This window comes from Drosophila tropicalis, unplaced genomic scaffold (genome assembly GCF_018151085.1).
Source record: "Drosophila tropicalis isolate 14030-0801.00 unplaced genomic scaffold, ASM1815108v1 contig_845, whole genome shotgun sequence".
In the NCBI taxonomy this organism is placed as follows: domain Eukaryota; kingdom Metazoa; phylum Arthropoda; class Insecta; order Diptera; family Drosophilidae; genus Drosophila; species Drosophila tropicalis.
Genome location: NW_027173338.1, coordinates 47677 through 64517, shown reverse-complemented (window position 1 = coordinate 64517; position 16841 = coordinate 47677). Strand labels below are relative to the sequence as shown.

At 35.8% G+C, this 16841-nt stretch overlaps 1 protein-coding gene across 1 annotated transcript; it reads right to left on the bottom strand.

The window, feature by feature from the left end:
* Window positions 1-8398: 8398 nt before the first annotated feature.
* Or30a (Odorant receptor 30a) lies at window positions 8399-10143 on the bottom strand. Its single transcript, XM_068295417.1, has 7 exons — window positions 9832-10143; window positions 9574-9712; window positions 9205-9481; window positions 9028-9127; window positions 8760-8861; window positions 8587-8694; window positions 8399-8500 (listed from the first exon to the last, which is right to left on the bottom strand). Exons 1-7 carry the CDS (start codon window positions 10141-10143, stop codon window positions 8399-8401), a joined length of 1140 nt encoding a protein of 379 aa, XP_068151518.1.
* Between the last annotated feature and the right edge of the window lie 6698 nt (window positions 10144-16841).

Below are 16841 nucleotides of genomic sequence, written 5' to 3'. Positions count from 1 at the left end.
TATGAGGATGAAATATATAAAAGTATGTATACAAAAGTTTATGGTCAGTGACTGGAACTGGTTTGCTTGAGTCATCGAATAAGTTCCCTGAAAAAGGTATGAAGGTAAAGAATAAGAATCAATCTGACAGATTATGTTTCAAATGACTGATTAACCGCAATTGATTGGTTAAATGATAGTGAATTAAAGTTCGTTATGTCTTGCCAAAATACTCACATATATAAAATATTGGTTTTATCCACTTCTGCAGAGCTCTGTCTGGCCATAAATTCTAATTTTTCATTGCATACTTTTAAGTGCGCATAAATATTCGATGATAAAATGGCTTGGCATACTTTAGTTTGTTAGTTGCAAAGACCGTCTAGTGGGCGTGGCTCAACTGTAGGCGCGTGCTTAAGTGCAGCTGGTCTAGACTGGTCCGACCAAAACTCCAAAGACGAAAAGTCAACTGAAATAAATTTCAATTGCTTCTTTTTATCAACAAAAATAAAAAAGACAGCATGACAAGAAGGAGTCAGCAAGGTAAATATTGGTTGGGAGTAATTGAAGTGGTTAGGCGAAATGGCCGATGGGAGCGAGGTGACAGCTGATGTGGTTAAATGCCAGTCATTATTGCTTGTTGTGGCTGCATTATAATAAAAGAGAGTTCACCTTAAAAATTATAAGGATGAAGAAGAAAAATTTGCCCTAGCCAGACGTTACCATTGGGAATTACCGAAGCAAATCATAAGGAACAAACAAAACATCAAGACAACAAACAATGAATTCGAAACACTCTTTCCTTCAGATCATAATATCATTTAAGTTTTGAAAAAATATTGATTAACCCTCATAGTGTTCTCTTTTGGCCAAAAAAAGACGAATACTATTTGAAAGTGTGACTTGTATTCTTTCTTTAGTCATTCATTGCTTTAAATGTTTTAAGAAACAATTCTTAGTGTAGTTATTGCATACTTTAGGGGACAAAAGTTCCCCGATTTTACAGCCTTGGGTCTTTCAGTGTATTAGCAATAAATATGATAATCAAAACAATTATATTATTATATTTAAGTTGTAATAATTTGCTTCTGTATAATTTGGTTGTAATATTATCCTATTCTTAATATTAATAGTTAGTCGGAAACAACACCAAAAGAAAAAATCTGTATACCCACTTATCAAAGAGTGTGTAAAACAAAACTTTCTATGCGTCTGGGATCTTAAAAAATCCATTTTGGCATTCCTTCCTGGCTGCGCGCCTTCTTCGGCTTAACCATCACTCAATGGCCTCTGCCACATTTGGCGTTAATTAGTTTGGCAACGCTGCGGGCGTGTGACTTCCACCAATCATTTACAACAGTTTTCCGCCCTTCCACCGCCTGTCGGCCTTCTCTGTCTATGTGAAACTTACCCTTTAACAGGCGTTTTCTGCATATTTTTTCCACAACCAAAAACAATTTTCATTAACAGTCCGTCGTCATCTTCATCGTCGACGGCCCATTCGACAGTTGCTGACATGACGCCCTGTCGCCCCACTTTTTCCCAACTGCTGATCCCTTATTTTTTTCGTGTCGTTTTCTCTGATTACACATTTTAACGCCATTTTTGGCGCAACTTTCTTTTTTTTTTTTCCTTTTTGGCCTGGTAAACCCCTTCAGGCTACATCAAGAAAAAGTTTTTTTTTTTTTTTTTTTGACAACAGCAAAAAGCAAGAAAATAAAGGGGCAGGGCAAAGATGAAGAGAAGAAAAGAATCTCAATGAAGGGGTTAACAAGTAAAATTTGATTTATTTGATGAGTTTTTCTTGTTGTTGACGGCGAACTCTGGAAGAAGCATTTAATGAGCATGAAAATAAAGTTTCAGCGGTCTTTGAATGGCAAATGAATTGCATAAAACGAAAGATGGCCAATAGAATTAAAGAAATAAGGGCGAGAGGAAGATTGAGTGGAGTTGGATTCTGGCTGAATAAGTTTTCAAAACATTCTTGCAAATGTACAAAAGGAAAAAAAAGACTGAGTTTGAGTTTTGTTTTGCTTTAGCTAATTTTTCACAATTGTAAAGGTCCTTTATACGCTTTAAGCTGCTATAAGGAGACCAAAATTGGTTTCGAAGTAAAATTTGCTAAAATTCAAATAAAACATTCATTTATAAAGATGATTTGAATTGAAGAGCAGATCAAATCCATTCGGTTCTTAATATATCTAACATTAGTTTTTGTTTTCTTAATATTTAAGTGTTGCGTTTCTTTCTTTTAAATTGCCACGTATTTAATATTTAATGTCCTAATGTTCTTACTAAAAAAGGCAAACTTTTAACTAAATAATAAATTGTTGAAAAAGTTTTTCATCTTTTCTATTTCTATCTATTGTTTCGGGCATTGTTTATGTATGTCACATTATTGGCATGTCCTCCCTCCATCTACAGTTCTGTATTTCTTTTAGCTGCTTTTCGCTAAAGTGGCAGCAATGGAATTTCAATTTTTGCCCCTGCTTCGTTACCAATCTATTCCCTTTTGCCCGTTGTCTGCCCGTTGAAGACCCGCAGGCTAACTTTCTAATAAACAAGCGTAACATTTTGCTACACTCTGCTCTAAATTCAATAAAAGAAAAAGGCGAAACTTTTCCAGCCGCTGATTATCTGTTACTTCATGTTCCTTCCTACTTTCATTTGAGGCGTTTTCATTGTTGTCAAACAAGTGACATGAATAATTCCCCCCAAGTGTTAGGACATATCCATTGCATGGGCATGGCAAAACCTTTATTGTAATCACATTCTGTAAGCCAAATGGAAACTGTAGTCAAGTTGTAAATTCAATTAGATTTAATTTACGCAACTTTGCCATGCTTCCCTTTTATAGACAGCGCAAACTTCTAGATGTGTTGGCTCAGGCAAAAGTTTCCTTCAGGTTGCATAATTAACCGTCAGGTCTTAAAGTAAACTTTAAATTTTCGTAAAAATAAAAATAATAAAAGTTTGCTTTGTGCTGGCAACATCAAATGTCAAGTGAAGTGTCCTGATATTAAATGTGCAAAAATTGCAAAACTTTTCTCATATAAAAAGCATATTAAATCATTTTTATGGCCGGCATTCTCCTAGAGTTCAACGCAAATTTGCTGCCTCATACATTTACCTTTGAGATTTTTCATATTTTCAAGATTTTTTTTGTTAGTTTGACGGAAAACTTCGGTTAGCAGGTTTTCCATAGGAATCCACCTGTTCTTTTTTATGCTTCTTCATTATTACTGTGATTTTTGTGTGTTGTTTTAATACTCTTAAACAAAGAATACAGAATTTTTGTCAAGGACCTTGGAATTTAAGGAAACTAAGAATACAAAGAACTTATATTTTGCAGTCTATTTAAATCTTATTGTTGGATGAGGTCTATGAGGTCATCAGTTTTAAAGTAAGAGGCAAATGTGAAGCGAGGTTTTCAAATAATTATAAATTTGAATGAAAAATAAGAGTATAAAAGCTTCATCATGGCCATGGCTAGTGTCGCAGTGTGGTTTGCTTTTATGGCTATATAGGCATTCAAAGTTCTCAATGTTTTTAGTGCTATTCGGTGTTAACAGTGCGTATGAGTGATATTTTATGACTAGTATTTGCATTTAGATGTTTTGTTATCTCTTTTACGAGATAAATAAACAGAGTGATATACCATTTTAGTGGGACATCAAAATGATCTGGCTAAGATTTCTATTATTTTATTGTGCAATTTTTTTATTTACTTTTTTATACACATCCTTAAACATAAACTTTTATATGTAGTTGCTTTTTTGAAGAAGATTTTGTCCTCTCAAATTTAAGCTGCATAAATTAACTTTCAACCATTTTCATAGCTCAAAAAAAGTTTGTCATGCTGCATTTTCCATTCCCTTGTATACTTTTTATGCATTTGCTTTTTGTTTCGATTTTCATTTCGTTTGCTTGACTCGTTGGATGGTTGTTTGTTTGCCATGTAAATCAAGTCATCTTTTTGCAGAGAGAAGCGACAGTTGCTGGAATTATCATAAGCAAAGTGTGTTGGCAACTGCTGCAGTAATTTTTGGCCTGACTGCAATATAATCGGAATGCAAAATAGTTTTCAGCAGCTGCGAATTTTCCACCCCAAAAAGAAAACTTGACATTTGACATGTGACAGCCAGACAATAAACAAATACAAAATCAAAATCAGGGTGATAAATAAATATATATACATATATGAAGAGTTGACAGCTGGCAGCCTCAGACATTTCATAATTTGACTGAGAGAAGTTTTCAACAAATAACAAAACTTTGCGATTGAATGACTGTCCATTTCAAGGTTGGCCAACGCCAACATTAGCTAATTGGAATAGCGTGACACGAAAATATTTGTCTTGGCAAATGTAACGATGATATGCCAGATAAGAGTTGGCTTTCTGTTAAAGTAACAATATAAAATTTAAATTAGAATTGAAATGTTAAAAAGCCAGGCTCCTGATGGCCATAATCCACCCTGGAGACTAAACAGACTCAGCTGAAGACACACAAAATGAAGGCAGACAGCAACCAACAACAACAACAACGACAACAAAAAAAGTGTCAAACAGGCAAAGCAGACACAACCAGCCATTTGAGCCAACACCGACGTTCGTTCTGGGTTGTGTTGGACAAGTTAGACAGCAAAGAAAAACATAATAAATATGTAAAGAGGCAAAGCTTAAGAATAAGTAAACCGCACAATAATCAAATTGGAATAATGCACAAAAGGCAAAACGAGTAGCTAAAGAATTGACAGTGAGTAGATTGAATTTAATTTTAAGAGACGAATCCATCGAATTAGCTGACAAGAACATAGATAAGCAATATTTAGTCTGATACCTTTCGGTAAAATAATTAAACAAAGAGTGAAAAGGTATCTAATAAAGAAAGGAATTACATATGTATGTTCCATCAAGTAAAAGTATTTACATACAAAAACGTATTTAAAATTTAAACCTTGCATGTTATGAGCTACGTGGGTGTAATTAGGGATTAGAAACTATCCTTATAGTCATTTATCTTTTAAATAATGTACTAGCAACTAAGATAAGCGGCATTACTTTCCTTTGAAAAAACCTCTTTTTATTCCTAGTTAGCTTTTAACTAGCTTTAGTTAATATATTTAAATGTGTTTGTCTGTTTTATTGTTTCAATGTCTCACTTTTTAAGACCCCAAGCAAACAAAAGATATCCAAAATGTTTCTATTTAAGTGTCAATAGATTGAAACAATTTCTTTTGGCTTTAAGGTTAAACAACTTTGTAGTTGTAGCTTAAACAAACTTGGTCAAAACCTGCATACCTAAGCCGAGTAAATTTTGCCCAAGGGTTTCTAAAAGGGAATGCAACGTTCTGGCATTGTTTCAGTTTCACGTATGTACATAGAGAACCAACTTTGCATACCTTTGGTCAATTGCTATTGGACCTGCAGTTCGAATGTGACACATTCAACGATGTCTGCAAATGAAACTGCAAAACACAATTTGCCCCCATAATTCCTACTGGGACCCACTCAATACACTCAGTCTCTGGACATGGTCGGTCCCGCACATACTCATTGGCATTCATAAATCGCTTAGCAAACTTGCAATCTTAATCTGATTTGTGCAACATTTCGAATTTGGAATTGCATTCTCTTTGGCAGAGTTTTCTTACTCTACCTGGCCATAAATTGCAATTTAACCAAATGGCCGTCGATGGCGAGGAGAATAATTGTTTCATTATACTCTATTTGTTGCTGATGTCGATTGATATGCATTTCATGGCTAACTAATTTAATTAGCCATGCTTTCAACTCGACAAACATTGAGCACTCATATGCAATCGAAAGGAACTATTTAGCTAGTTAATTAAATTTGATTTCTGGCCTAACCAAATGGCAGCCACTTTGACTTGAATTATGCAAAAGGTTTAGTTTCAATTACACTTGAAATGCCTTGCCAATTGGCAATTGACATTTGGCCATGACCAAAATGTTTAAGAAATTCCTGCTAATTCCGCTTGGAATATTCTGGTCAAGGCAAGATAGTGTGGCAAAAACTTTTCCAATTTTTCTCTGTTTCTCTGCCATTGGGTCAATGTTGAAAATGTTTTCCTTGGGTGTGACAATAATTTATGATTAGCAACGGGTTCCGCCCCATTTGACCCTTTTCTCAATTTGGGCACTTTTGTGCTGAAATTCTTTTGAGTTTTGGTTGGATGAAAATAGTTTGTATTTGGGACTGGTTTGGGGAAACTGTCTGTCTATTTAGCAATGTGAAAAATCGATGATGGCAAACGCATGAAAATGTCTCTTCAATTTCCCTAATCAGCGTTTACTTTCACTTGAGCTAAGCCCCCCCCCTTTTCTTTTCTGATTGCGAAATTGACTTTAATTTCAGACTTTTTTCCTTTTGCTTGATATGCCTCACACACACACACACACACTCACGTAGCAGGAGTGGAGCTACAATAGAAATCGCTTGACGAGCCTCCTTCAGGCATTGTCTGGCTGCTGTTTAATGGAATTTATTTCGACTCCTACTCCACCATCCGCCATTTTCCATGACTTGCGCTCGTTTTTACTGCATACTTTTTGGCGTTGAGGCTGAGAAAAAACGCTGATGCGACAATTATAGTTATTGTCTGGCCTAACCAGGAAGATGAGCCAGTGGGAGTAGACTGAGACGTGAGCTCTGTCACACACACACACACAAGCCAAGGATCGAGAATATGGATGGGTGGATTCTTTGGCAGGGGCATACCAGATGCTCTGTACTCCCATTTTATTGCTAATGTAAACATGTTGTTGGCTCTGTCAAATGTCTTTGACGCCAAATTGACACATTCTGACTGGATGGTAGATTTTGTGTTTTTTTTTCCATCTTAAATAGTGTGCTAAAATGTGCTACGTGAGCCACGAGAAGCCAGCAGCTTATCTCTAAAGGAGCAGAACAGAAGGCAGCTTCAAATTTATCGGAATCCGAAATCAATTTACGCCCTAAAGTCAAAACTCTGCTTGAATTTTACTCAAGTTGGAGCCTTTAGCTTAGTATCTAATGAGGCTGACTATATATTTGAACCCTTTTATGCAGCACACTTTCATTCAGATTCGGTTAGTTTTACTTCAAGCTACTCTCAGTCCATATCATACTTTACGTTTATTTTATGCGTTTCATTCAAAATATTGTGTACGTGTTGAAATTTTTAATACTTTTTGCTTATTCTGCTTCTATTTTATTTTTATTTTTATTTTTATTTTATTTTTTCTTTGCTTTCATCTATTTGTTGACATTTGACTTAGGGTTCTGGACATGGGACAGTTTTGTAGGAGTTGTTGATCCGATGGTATGACTTTTTCAACATTTCTTGGGCTTTTTTTTGTATTCTTTTGCGAGGGTTGAAGAATTTAGGTCAAGCGGTCAAGTGCTTTATACAGTTGAAGACTTTAGGGGTTCAAGGGTTTTATGATATCTGACTGCAATGAGGGAAAAAGCACATTGAGGGTTGTCTCTGTCAATATGAGCTTTCAGACGTTTCAACTAAGAAATGAGTCAACAGAGTTAACTTACATATATGTATCTTCAAGATTGTTTAAATAAACCGAAAACAAAAATTTTGTATTTTTTGTAAGAAGTTAGAAATAACTTTGCTAAAGAACGTTCATGAAAAGTTAACCAAATGTATTTGACTAGGATTTGAACGTGTTGTATAGAATTTTTTCTATAAATTAACTTCTTAGAGTTCTACTTAAATCAGCATCTACGATAATTAGTCAACTATTCCAAGTAAACTTTAAATAAAATATGTTTGATTACTCTTCTTTAAGAGAATCGACACAAAATTCTCCCTTTAACTTTCGGTCCTGAGGGCAAAGTTTACTTTTTGCCTTACGCTTATATAAACAAGTAAGTTTCCAATTTCAAACATTAATTAACTAACAAAGTAAATGCGAACCAAGTGCTTCTTCTAGACTCTGAACCATTTGTATGTAAGTTCCCCCTGTCTTTGTGTTTCTTTTGTAGCTCGGCCACATTTGGACAATGTTTATTTTACGAGAACATTTTAATCTAATTTAACACACTTTAGATTTATATTTGCTTAAATAGAAGTTATCTAAATGGCACGTGACAGGCATAATAATAACAACAATGAGAACAGTGGAAACAGGAAGGTAGACAGCCAAGTCCAACAAAGAAGAGAGCAATTTTTATTATAGTTTATTTCCTGGTTTTGTTCTTCTCACTTTTGGGATGTCTTTTCTTTTATTTTTGTGTTTTTTTTTTCCTTTGGACGTGGTCAAAACCAAATTGCATTTGCTTTCTTTTCATTCCAAATTTTTAGCTTAAATGCAATCAATTGTTGCAATTGCTTGCAATCGGGGTGGACAAAGGATAGGATAATGGTTTAGGGTAAGGGATCTTTTAAGCAAACGTTCCCTTAGCCATAAATGCGACGCAGCAGTGTGAAGAAGGAGTAGATGACGTTGAGCAGGGACTGCAGCATTCTTAGATTCATGGGGTAGACACCGCCAACAAGTATCTGCAAAGGAAGACATACATATGTATAATGGTCAATGTAAAATACATAAAAGCAATAAAAATTCTTATCTCTCTACAATGTCTTACTGCCAAAGGCTTTTGTGAACGCATTATAAGAAATTTTAAAGTCTTTTGTGTATCCACATCAAAGTCCATCCAATTGCTCTCATACGCAGCTATCGAGATGTAAAAGCTCTGAAGGGAAAAAACAACGCTTTTATCTTGCGATTAGATTTAGTTACGGGTTGGCTTACACTTACCTGAAAGTAAAGCTCATTGGCCACATAGTAAAGAACCACACTGTTGGCGAAAATCATTACCATATAAGCAAGCACTATGACAGTTTGGCCAATTGTTTGAGCCTGAGATTTCGAATAACATACATATTATTATTATTATAGTATTAAAAAAGGCAATTGGTATGCTTAAAAAGAATTATATTATATAGATAATCTGTTTACAAGTTTTTGTAATCCAAATTTGTGTCTAATTGTTCTAAGTGCATATATTTTCTAGATAAATACTTACAATGATCAACGAAAAGAGCAAAACACAAAGCATCGCTCCAAAGCACAGAAACTCGACCAAATGTAAATGTGTATTCAAGGTATTCATGCCCTCTACAAGGCTAAATGCAGAAAGGGAGAGAAAATGCAGCTCCATTTAATTAATTTAATTGAATTAAAAGGTCTGACTCGAACTTACCCGGCCAACTTCAGTTGATATCTAATGCAACCTATTATTTCCTGACGCACCTCCAGTGAAGACCCACGCAACTTCTCCAGAGTGCGCAACTTGTGTTGGAGCACACGGCACATGAGAATGGCGAATAGGGTAAAGGTCACCACCAGATTCGTATATGGTATGTACATGCAACAGCCCATGGGTGCCATTATGGCCTGAACCGCAAAGAAGAACTCGTAATAGGGACTGGCATACTTGTACTCCTCAATGCCAAATAAATACATGCCATAGGGTAAAACTGCAGCAGCAAAAAACGAAGAAACGACCATTTCAACACAATTAACTATAAATTATTCAGATGAAATGCAAAAGCAATTTAGAGCTCTTTACCCCGCTCCGAACCAAAAAGGGGATAGGTCACAAAGCCAATGCAGGTGCAAGTGCCCATTAGTAGATTAATGCGGCCAATGGTAATGGAAAGTCTGGTAGCTTCTTTGACCAATTGCTCAATATGGGGATCAGTCGATTGCTAAAAAAACATAAAACAATTTTATAATCGTTAAGACTGAGAATGTTTTGGTATAGTGTCGTAAAAGTAGACGACAATAAAGAAAGAATCAGTTAAATCAGTTACTTTTCATAACTCACCAGCAATTCGATGTAATAGTTCTTGATTATTGCAATAAATCTCTCATAACTTCCTCGCTGTACACATAGTAAGACTCCTCTTACAACTGTGTTGGTGAAAAGGACTGCCAGGTAGACATTTCTAATAACAAAGTCCAATGGCTCCGTACTCAAATATATATCCACATATTGCGTTATGTTGATTAGAGTGTAGGGTGTCATTGCGACATATCGTCGCCAGTTGTGGACAAATAGATAGGACCAAAATTTCATTAATTTGAGAGTATTGCCAAATATAGGCATTTCCACAGTTTCCATTGTCTTTACGTTCATGTTGTGGAGTATATTCACTATCACCTTTCACTATCTGCACTGGTATAACTTCTGATTAAAGTGTCTTTAAGGTTTATATACCGGTGTCCAATTTAGGGCATAAAGAGAACTTGTCACGTTGTCATTATTGGTTGACGCCTAATTACCGAGGACTCCAGCCGATTTCAGGTGGGCAGATGTGTTAATTATAGTGTCAAGGTGTTATTACTCAATGTAAAAGGGTGAGATTTCAAACAGACGAATTTGTGGCTAATTAACTGAGGTAGCTGGTGGATGGGAGTACTTTAAACTTATTTGGATATGAAGTAGGCTACTTTCATTTAGTTAGTTCATAATTGACCGTGGATTGTTGCTAAACAACAAATTTTAATATATGTATATTAGAGTGCTTGAGAGTTCTCAAAACAAAATCGATTTGTTCTATAGTTGTAGAACTAATAATTAAATTACACTCGTGGCATTCAGTGTGACCTTTTATTTAATCCTGTAATCAACTTAAAGTCTGAGTCTTGCGGCTTACGGAGCTTGCTTCATTTAGCCCAACATCTTCATTTATCATGTGGCTCGGCAGGATAAAAAATCTTAATCGTCGGCAATTTGTCTGACGGCGGCTAAACATGGCTCCGAAACCGAAAGGAAACAAAACCAAAACCAACTAAAAAAAAAAAAAAAGAAGTCAAGTCCCAAATTCAATCCCCAGCAAACAAAAAGAGATGGGCAACCTTTTTCCAACTACACATGATTCTGTGGGTAGCAGCAACCAAGACCTAGTGTTCAATCTGTGTGCCAATTACAGCTGTGGACCCACAAGAAACCCGCCGTGAACTTTGAACTTGCAGCCTGCTTTTATTTATGACCCTTCGAGAGAATGAGAAGACCAAAACGAAGAGAAGAACATCTCCAAGCATTTGTTATTAACTTGAGTCCAAAGAACTTTAGGTATTTTCCTTTTATTGCCCGATAAGAAATCTTAATTGAGTTGCAATTGGAAAAATATTTGCTCAGGCAGGCACACACACATTGCAGCTCTTCATCATCAATCACACACAATTATGTCAGTTGGATGAAGTAATTTCTCAACAGAAAGTTCCTTTATAGTTTAATTACAATTTGAAGCACCTCGATATAGAGGATGAGGAAAATTATCAAGTATACGCAACAGAGGAGAATTCATACAATCCCTAGTTTATCAGTAGATGTTTCTTAGCTGCTAACCTGTCAGATAAACTTAATGCCAAGGTGTGGCCCTGACTTGCATTACTTACACCTGATTTGGTTTATGATGCATGTGACTTACCATTCCCATGCCCCTTCTCTATCTGACCTCTGTTTCCTTAATATGAAACTTTGTTTTTCTCGCCTGTCAAATGCAGTCTGGAAAACTCTCCCTAAATGCACTGAGAAAACTTTAGGGAACTCTTCAATTTCACCCTCTATATGGATGTCTGTCTCACACTTTTTTCTCTGTTTATTTCGGCAGTTAGTTTTTATAGTGGGCAATTAGAATTTTAATTGGTTGAACGTGGCCATTAACTGTAGGAAAACTCGAAAAAGGCATAAAGACAATAGATGCAAAAATTTTCAACTTGAATATGTTTGGTAATATTATATATCTCAATATGCAGCTTTAAAGTTCAAAGTTTTTAGTTCTTTACCCGTTTCCGCACAACCAGCTTGAGGGCTCACCTTTTTGCAGAAAGATGAAACTAAAAGGTTGGAAAAAAGGGAGTAGGTAAAACAGGAAACAGTTGAACTTGTATCTTGTATCTTGCATCTACGTTAGGGAAGCACTTAATACACGTTATGAGTTGTAGTGAGAAGTGCCAGGGGTTCAAGAAGTGTTGGCGAAAATGCAAGAAACTTGCAACTTTTGCTAGCTGCTAAGTAAGAAAATCGCTCCAAGACAAGACGAAAAAGGGCAAAAAGGCCAGACTAGACTCCTCTGGTTAAGCAGTAGAGAAAATGCCAGAGAATCTGTATGTGTGTGCAGATATGGAATAAGTACGTGTCATATGACAAGTGAAATGTGCACAAAATTACTTGTTTAGCTGCGGTTAAGACGCTTTTCTTGCAACTTGTGTATACACAGAAACTAGTGATGGCTAAATAAGAAGTAGAATATATTATCATATGCATATCGTATTTTTCAATCGAATAATTCAATAAACTAATTGAAAAATGAAACCATTAAATAAATATTTTCAGTTTTAAATGCTTTATATAATAAATTGGTTACAATCCATTTGTGTTTTAGTGTTTTAGTGTTCGGTTAAAGTTGTAACTAACAAAGACTACTTAAAAATTTTGGTCGATAAATTTATGCAGTTATGTAGGAAAATGGTCTCAGCAGGTAAATTCTTTCCTTTATCACTAAAGGTTGAAAATTGAAAGATCCTGGTCTGCATTCGTTTGGACATCAATATGAACACCTATTTCTACTCCATCGGCCGTCATGTAGACCCATAACACAGTTCAAAGGGTGTAAGATTGAGTTTTAGAGCGTGTTTAAAGAGACAACTTGGCAAATTGGGAGTGTTAAAAGAGTCCGTGTTAAGCGAGGGAGACAGTGTATAAGAAAAGGGAAGTTCTGTTAGTTATGTCATCTCTAGAACTGGATCTGCTTGCTTACCATTTGGGTATTTGTATCTCTTGAGGTTTGCTTTATGAATTGCGCCTTTGGATATGCAACGAGAAATGTTTGTACATATAGTATATAGAATTTGAAAGCAAAACATTTGCATATTTTCTCTTCAAAAATAATTGTAGACATTTCCGGCAAAACACACCAAATTATTTGAAAAGACAAGCCCCAGTCCACAACCAACAAAAAAAAAGAGGCAGAAAAAATAGATTTCATTAGGTTTTCTTTTATGCCTTTCACGTGGCCTCAACAATTTACATTCAGCGCGGGGCCAAATAAGGAAAAAAAAGTTTGTCTTTTACTTACCCCAAGGCAGAAATGGAAACTTTGTTCCACATTTTTTGTTTTTGTCCTCTGATACCTCGGGGGATGTCATTTAGAGGCGGCAAGTGTAAAAATTAAGCAGCTGAGAATGCTTTCAAGTTAGATGAAGGCAATAAGTGAGATAAAATGACATGGCTCATTGAGAGAGGGGAGCGGATATATGTACATACATACGTACCTACATATCAAAAAGTAATGCTTCTCAAGAGAGACTACAAGAACAATGGGCAAAAATGTGGAACAAGGTTGATTTGGCAAGCTGGCAACATTTCTTGCCTGCATATGGGTAATTAGTGAAATGAATTCTCTAAGATAAGCTTTAAAAGGTTTGTTTAAACAAATTCTAACTTTCCCCCAGACGTACAAAACGAAAACTTTTTCAATCAAAAATTATCAAAGTAAATATCAAAGTTGACTCCCAGTCAAAAAAAAAAAAAAAGGAGAAAAAGGTACGGCAAAAGAGGCGTCAACAAATTAGCAAATATTACACAAAAAGAAACACAAGAAAATGTCAACAGAGAGATTGAGAGAAAGAGGATGAAAAAACTGAGTCTAAAAGGGACGACAAGGAGATGAAAAGGAAAATAAAAAAAAATGTTGTTCTCGCCTCATGTGTGGAATTTAAATTTCCTTTCCATCGAGGTGAAAATTTCATATCAATTTCGTTTCGGGATTAAGTTATATTTTAGTGCTCGGCAAAAGGTGTTTACGACAAGTTGTTCTTGCTCTTTTTTGTTATTGCTGTTGTTGTTGGTGTTGTTCTTCCTCTTGTTGATATTTTACCTGGAGTGTGTGTACTTTCAGTGCTGAGATTTTGAGCACGTGCTACTCCTTAAGGGTTTTATGTTTTGTGTGTGTTTCGTATGTTGAAAGAGGATTTTGGCCAAAGGACAAAATATTGATAGAGCCTTGAGAGTTTCCAACACAGCCAATGGGTAAAATTTAAAAAGCAAAAGAAAAACAAGAAAAATAAACTTACTTTACGTTTAGATAAATATGGAAACTTGTTTGGTTAGGCCCAAGTTTAACGGTTGGAACAACGTCTAGGATAGATTTTCGGCACTTTAGGATATTTAATTGCTTAAAGTTAACTTTGATGAGTCCGAGTTGAATCCATTTCTAGGTAGAAAATATTTGATGAAAGAAACATTCGAAAATGACTCTCTTAAAATCTGACTTATACAATGTACAACAACAATATTTAAAAATTTAATAGATATAAAAATTTGATATATGCTCTAAAAATGACTCTTTAGATTTGGACTCTCTATATTTAGATGTAATTAAATTAGAGTCATTTATTAAATCATGAGTCTTAACATCCAATTCGAGAATTCTGTCGTAATACATTCTCCGCATTGCCATTTTGATCATTTTGCTTAATTCAATGACTTTAGTGGCGGCAAAACTACACACATGCGAGTACTCACTCCGCCCACCACTTCAATTTCATGCTCAACATACAAATCATAAAAGTCATGACCCAGGCACTTCATAAAAAATGCGGCCCAGCGCAGCAATTGCCATACAAACAGGCGCATTACATCAGATGGACCCCATGCCAAGCCCAAATCCCGACTCATGGCATGACCGGCAAATAATTCAAACACGTCCCAATATGTAGGAGAGGTGCAACCTCCTGCCAAATGGAAAAGGGGCAGTGTATAGGGTGCAGGGTCCCAGACGGGAGACGGACGGTAATCAGGCAATTTCATATGAATAAGTTAGCAGGCAATGCCGCCTGAGTGTATGCAATAAATTTCGTTGTATTACGAATGCGATGCTGCTTATGAAAATTTTAAAAGCACCAAACTATGTGCCCAACTGTGATTGCTCCCCTCACTCCAGTGTCGAGATTTCAAGCCTCTAACTTCTAGCTACAAGCCACACCCACCAATAGCACCAACAAAATAGAAATTTATTACAACGAAACGTGGGCGGGGCTAAGAGAGGCCATGAAACGTACAGCAAGGTGTTTATTACTTATTTAGAACGGCATACGCCTTCTCAGCCAGGTGAGAAAGATAAGAAAACAAAGTAGGAAAAACTCACAATGTACGCTAGAAGGTACTCTTAATACACTTCTATGGCAAATGTAAAACTACTCGGATTGAAGAACTAACCTTGTTTGAATTTAAAAAAAATTAAATTACATTGTTAGTCGTAATCTTTACTTCGGCCTTTCAATTACAAATGTAAGGGAATTTTCTTTAAAGTGAAGCTTTACTTAAGAAAGAGATGAATGAGATTTAGTTAGAAGATTTTGTTTCAACTTTAAATATTCGCAGACCTAACAGAATAGCTATATTTTAATCCTTGATTTACTTAAAAATATATTAAAAAACAGCCAAAGAAGAGGAAACCTCAGATTCGGGGTACTCACCAACGACATCTTGTGATCTGTATACCTTCCGTCGCTTACATAACTCCTCATTCACCTCACAGCAGGTGAAGAATCGCAGCTACTTTCATTGAATACTTGGGGGAAACCCCATGGTGAGAAACGTGCCTGAGGCTTTTGCAGCCATCAAGTGGCAATCGACTGTACCTATACACTTATGTATGTACCTATATATGTATATTGTAGAGACTACAAGCGATGCACACTAAACGATTTAATTAGAAAATTTTGCCCACTCAGTTGAGCCGACCACAAATCCAATTATCAAGTAATTATGCATTTAATTTTGGCATAACAACGAAAAACTGTAATAGGTATGAGAGTGAAATTATTGAAGCCCATGTCCTGGCTAGCCATCAAATCAGCTCAACTTCACAACCATTCGCAATACTCCTCATCCTCATCCGTTCCACATGTGCAAAACTTTTTGCCACACAACTTTGTGGAAGGCTTGCAATATTTTCAATTTAGTGAGTCTGGCGCCCATGTCTACGACCTCTCTTCCGTGTTGCTGGGGTTTACTGTACTGTGTGTTACTGTCTATCTGCATGCATGCAATTAAAAGTTTTTTCTACCATCCTCCAGATGCTTATTACAAATGTCGGAGGACCACAATCAACGAGGTCAAGTGCAAGTCGGCAAAGACTGCAATTTATTGCCATGTTTCGTATGTTTTTATTTGCCATGTAATTGGCCTAGGTCTGGACAATATGAGCTTCCAAACTTGTTTCGCGTGTTTTTCAAGATTACTTTAATGTTTGTTTGGCCCTTTCATTCTGTTCTTATATTGTTTATCCGGTCACTTGGCAAGTTTCACGGCCTCCATCCAACATGGGCCATAAAACTGTCAACATGGTCAACTGCGGTCAATGTTTGCAGTGTCACTGGGTAAATATTTGCCACAGGAATAAGTATTTTTTAAATCCTTCTTTTCCGCAAACAAGTGCCAAAAAAAAAAAAAATGCGCTAAAATTTATGTGGTGACCTGGTTACAGCGAAAACACTTTTAAATATTGCACAACAACCTGAATTTGGTAGAATAACATTCTAAGTGATATTGATAAAAGCAATTATTATATTTTTTCTTTTAGTGTAGATTCAAAAAATATTGTGGAATAGATTAACTAGCAAGGAGTCAATGCATAAACAAATTTCACAAATCAAGTCTCTTCACTGAAAGATTGTTTCACTTAACTATGGTTCAACACTAACTATTTGAATCTTTAAATTATTTGAAAGTTCTTTCACATACATATGTATTTTGTATCTGTGATTGGTTTTTGTTAAAGGATTTCTCTGTTAAATATCTGGTAAGTTGAAAAACAATTATTT

Bases quoted from the DNA above. Each gene is read 5' to 3' on its own strand.
- Or30a (XM_068295417.1), bottom strand. From the start codon at position 10,143: ATGAACGTAAAGACAATGGAAACTGTGGAAATGCCTATATTTGGCAAT. The intron at 9,482-9,573 runs GTAAAGAGCTCT...TTGCTGCTGCAG, and splicing joins CCTTTTTGGTTCGGAGCGGG to TTTTACCCTATGGCATGTAT. The intron at 8,501-8,586 runs GTAAGACATTGT...CTTCCTTTGCAG, and splicing joins GTTCACAAAAGCCTTTGGCA to ATACTTGTTGGCGGTGTCTA.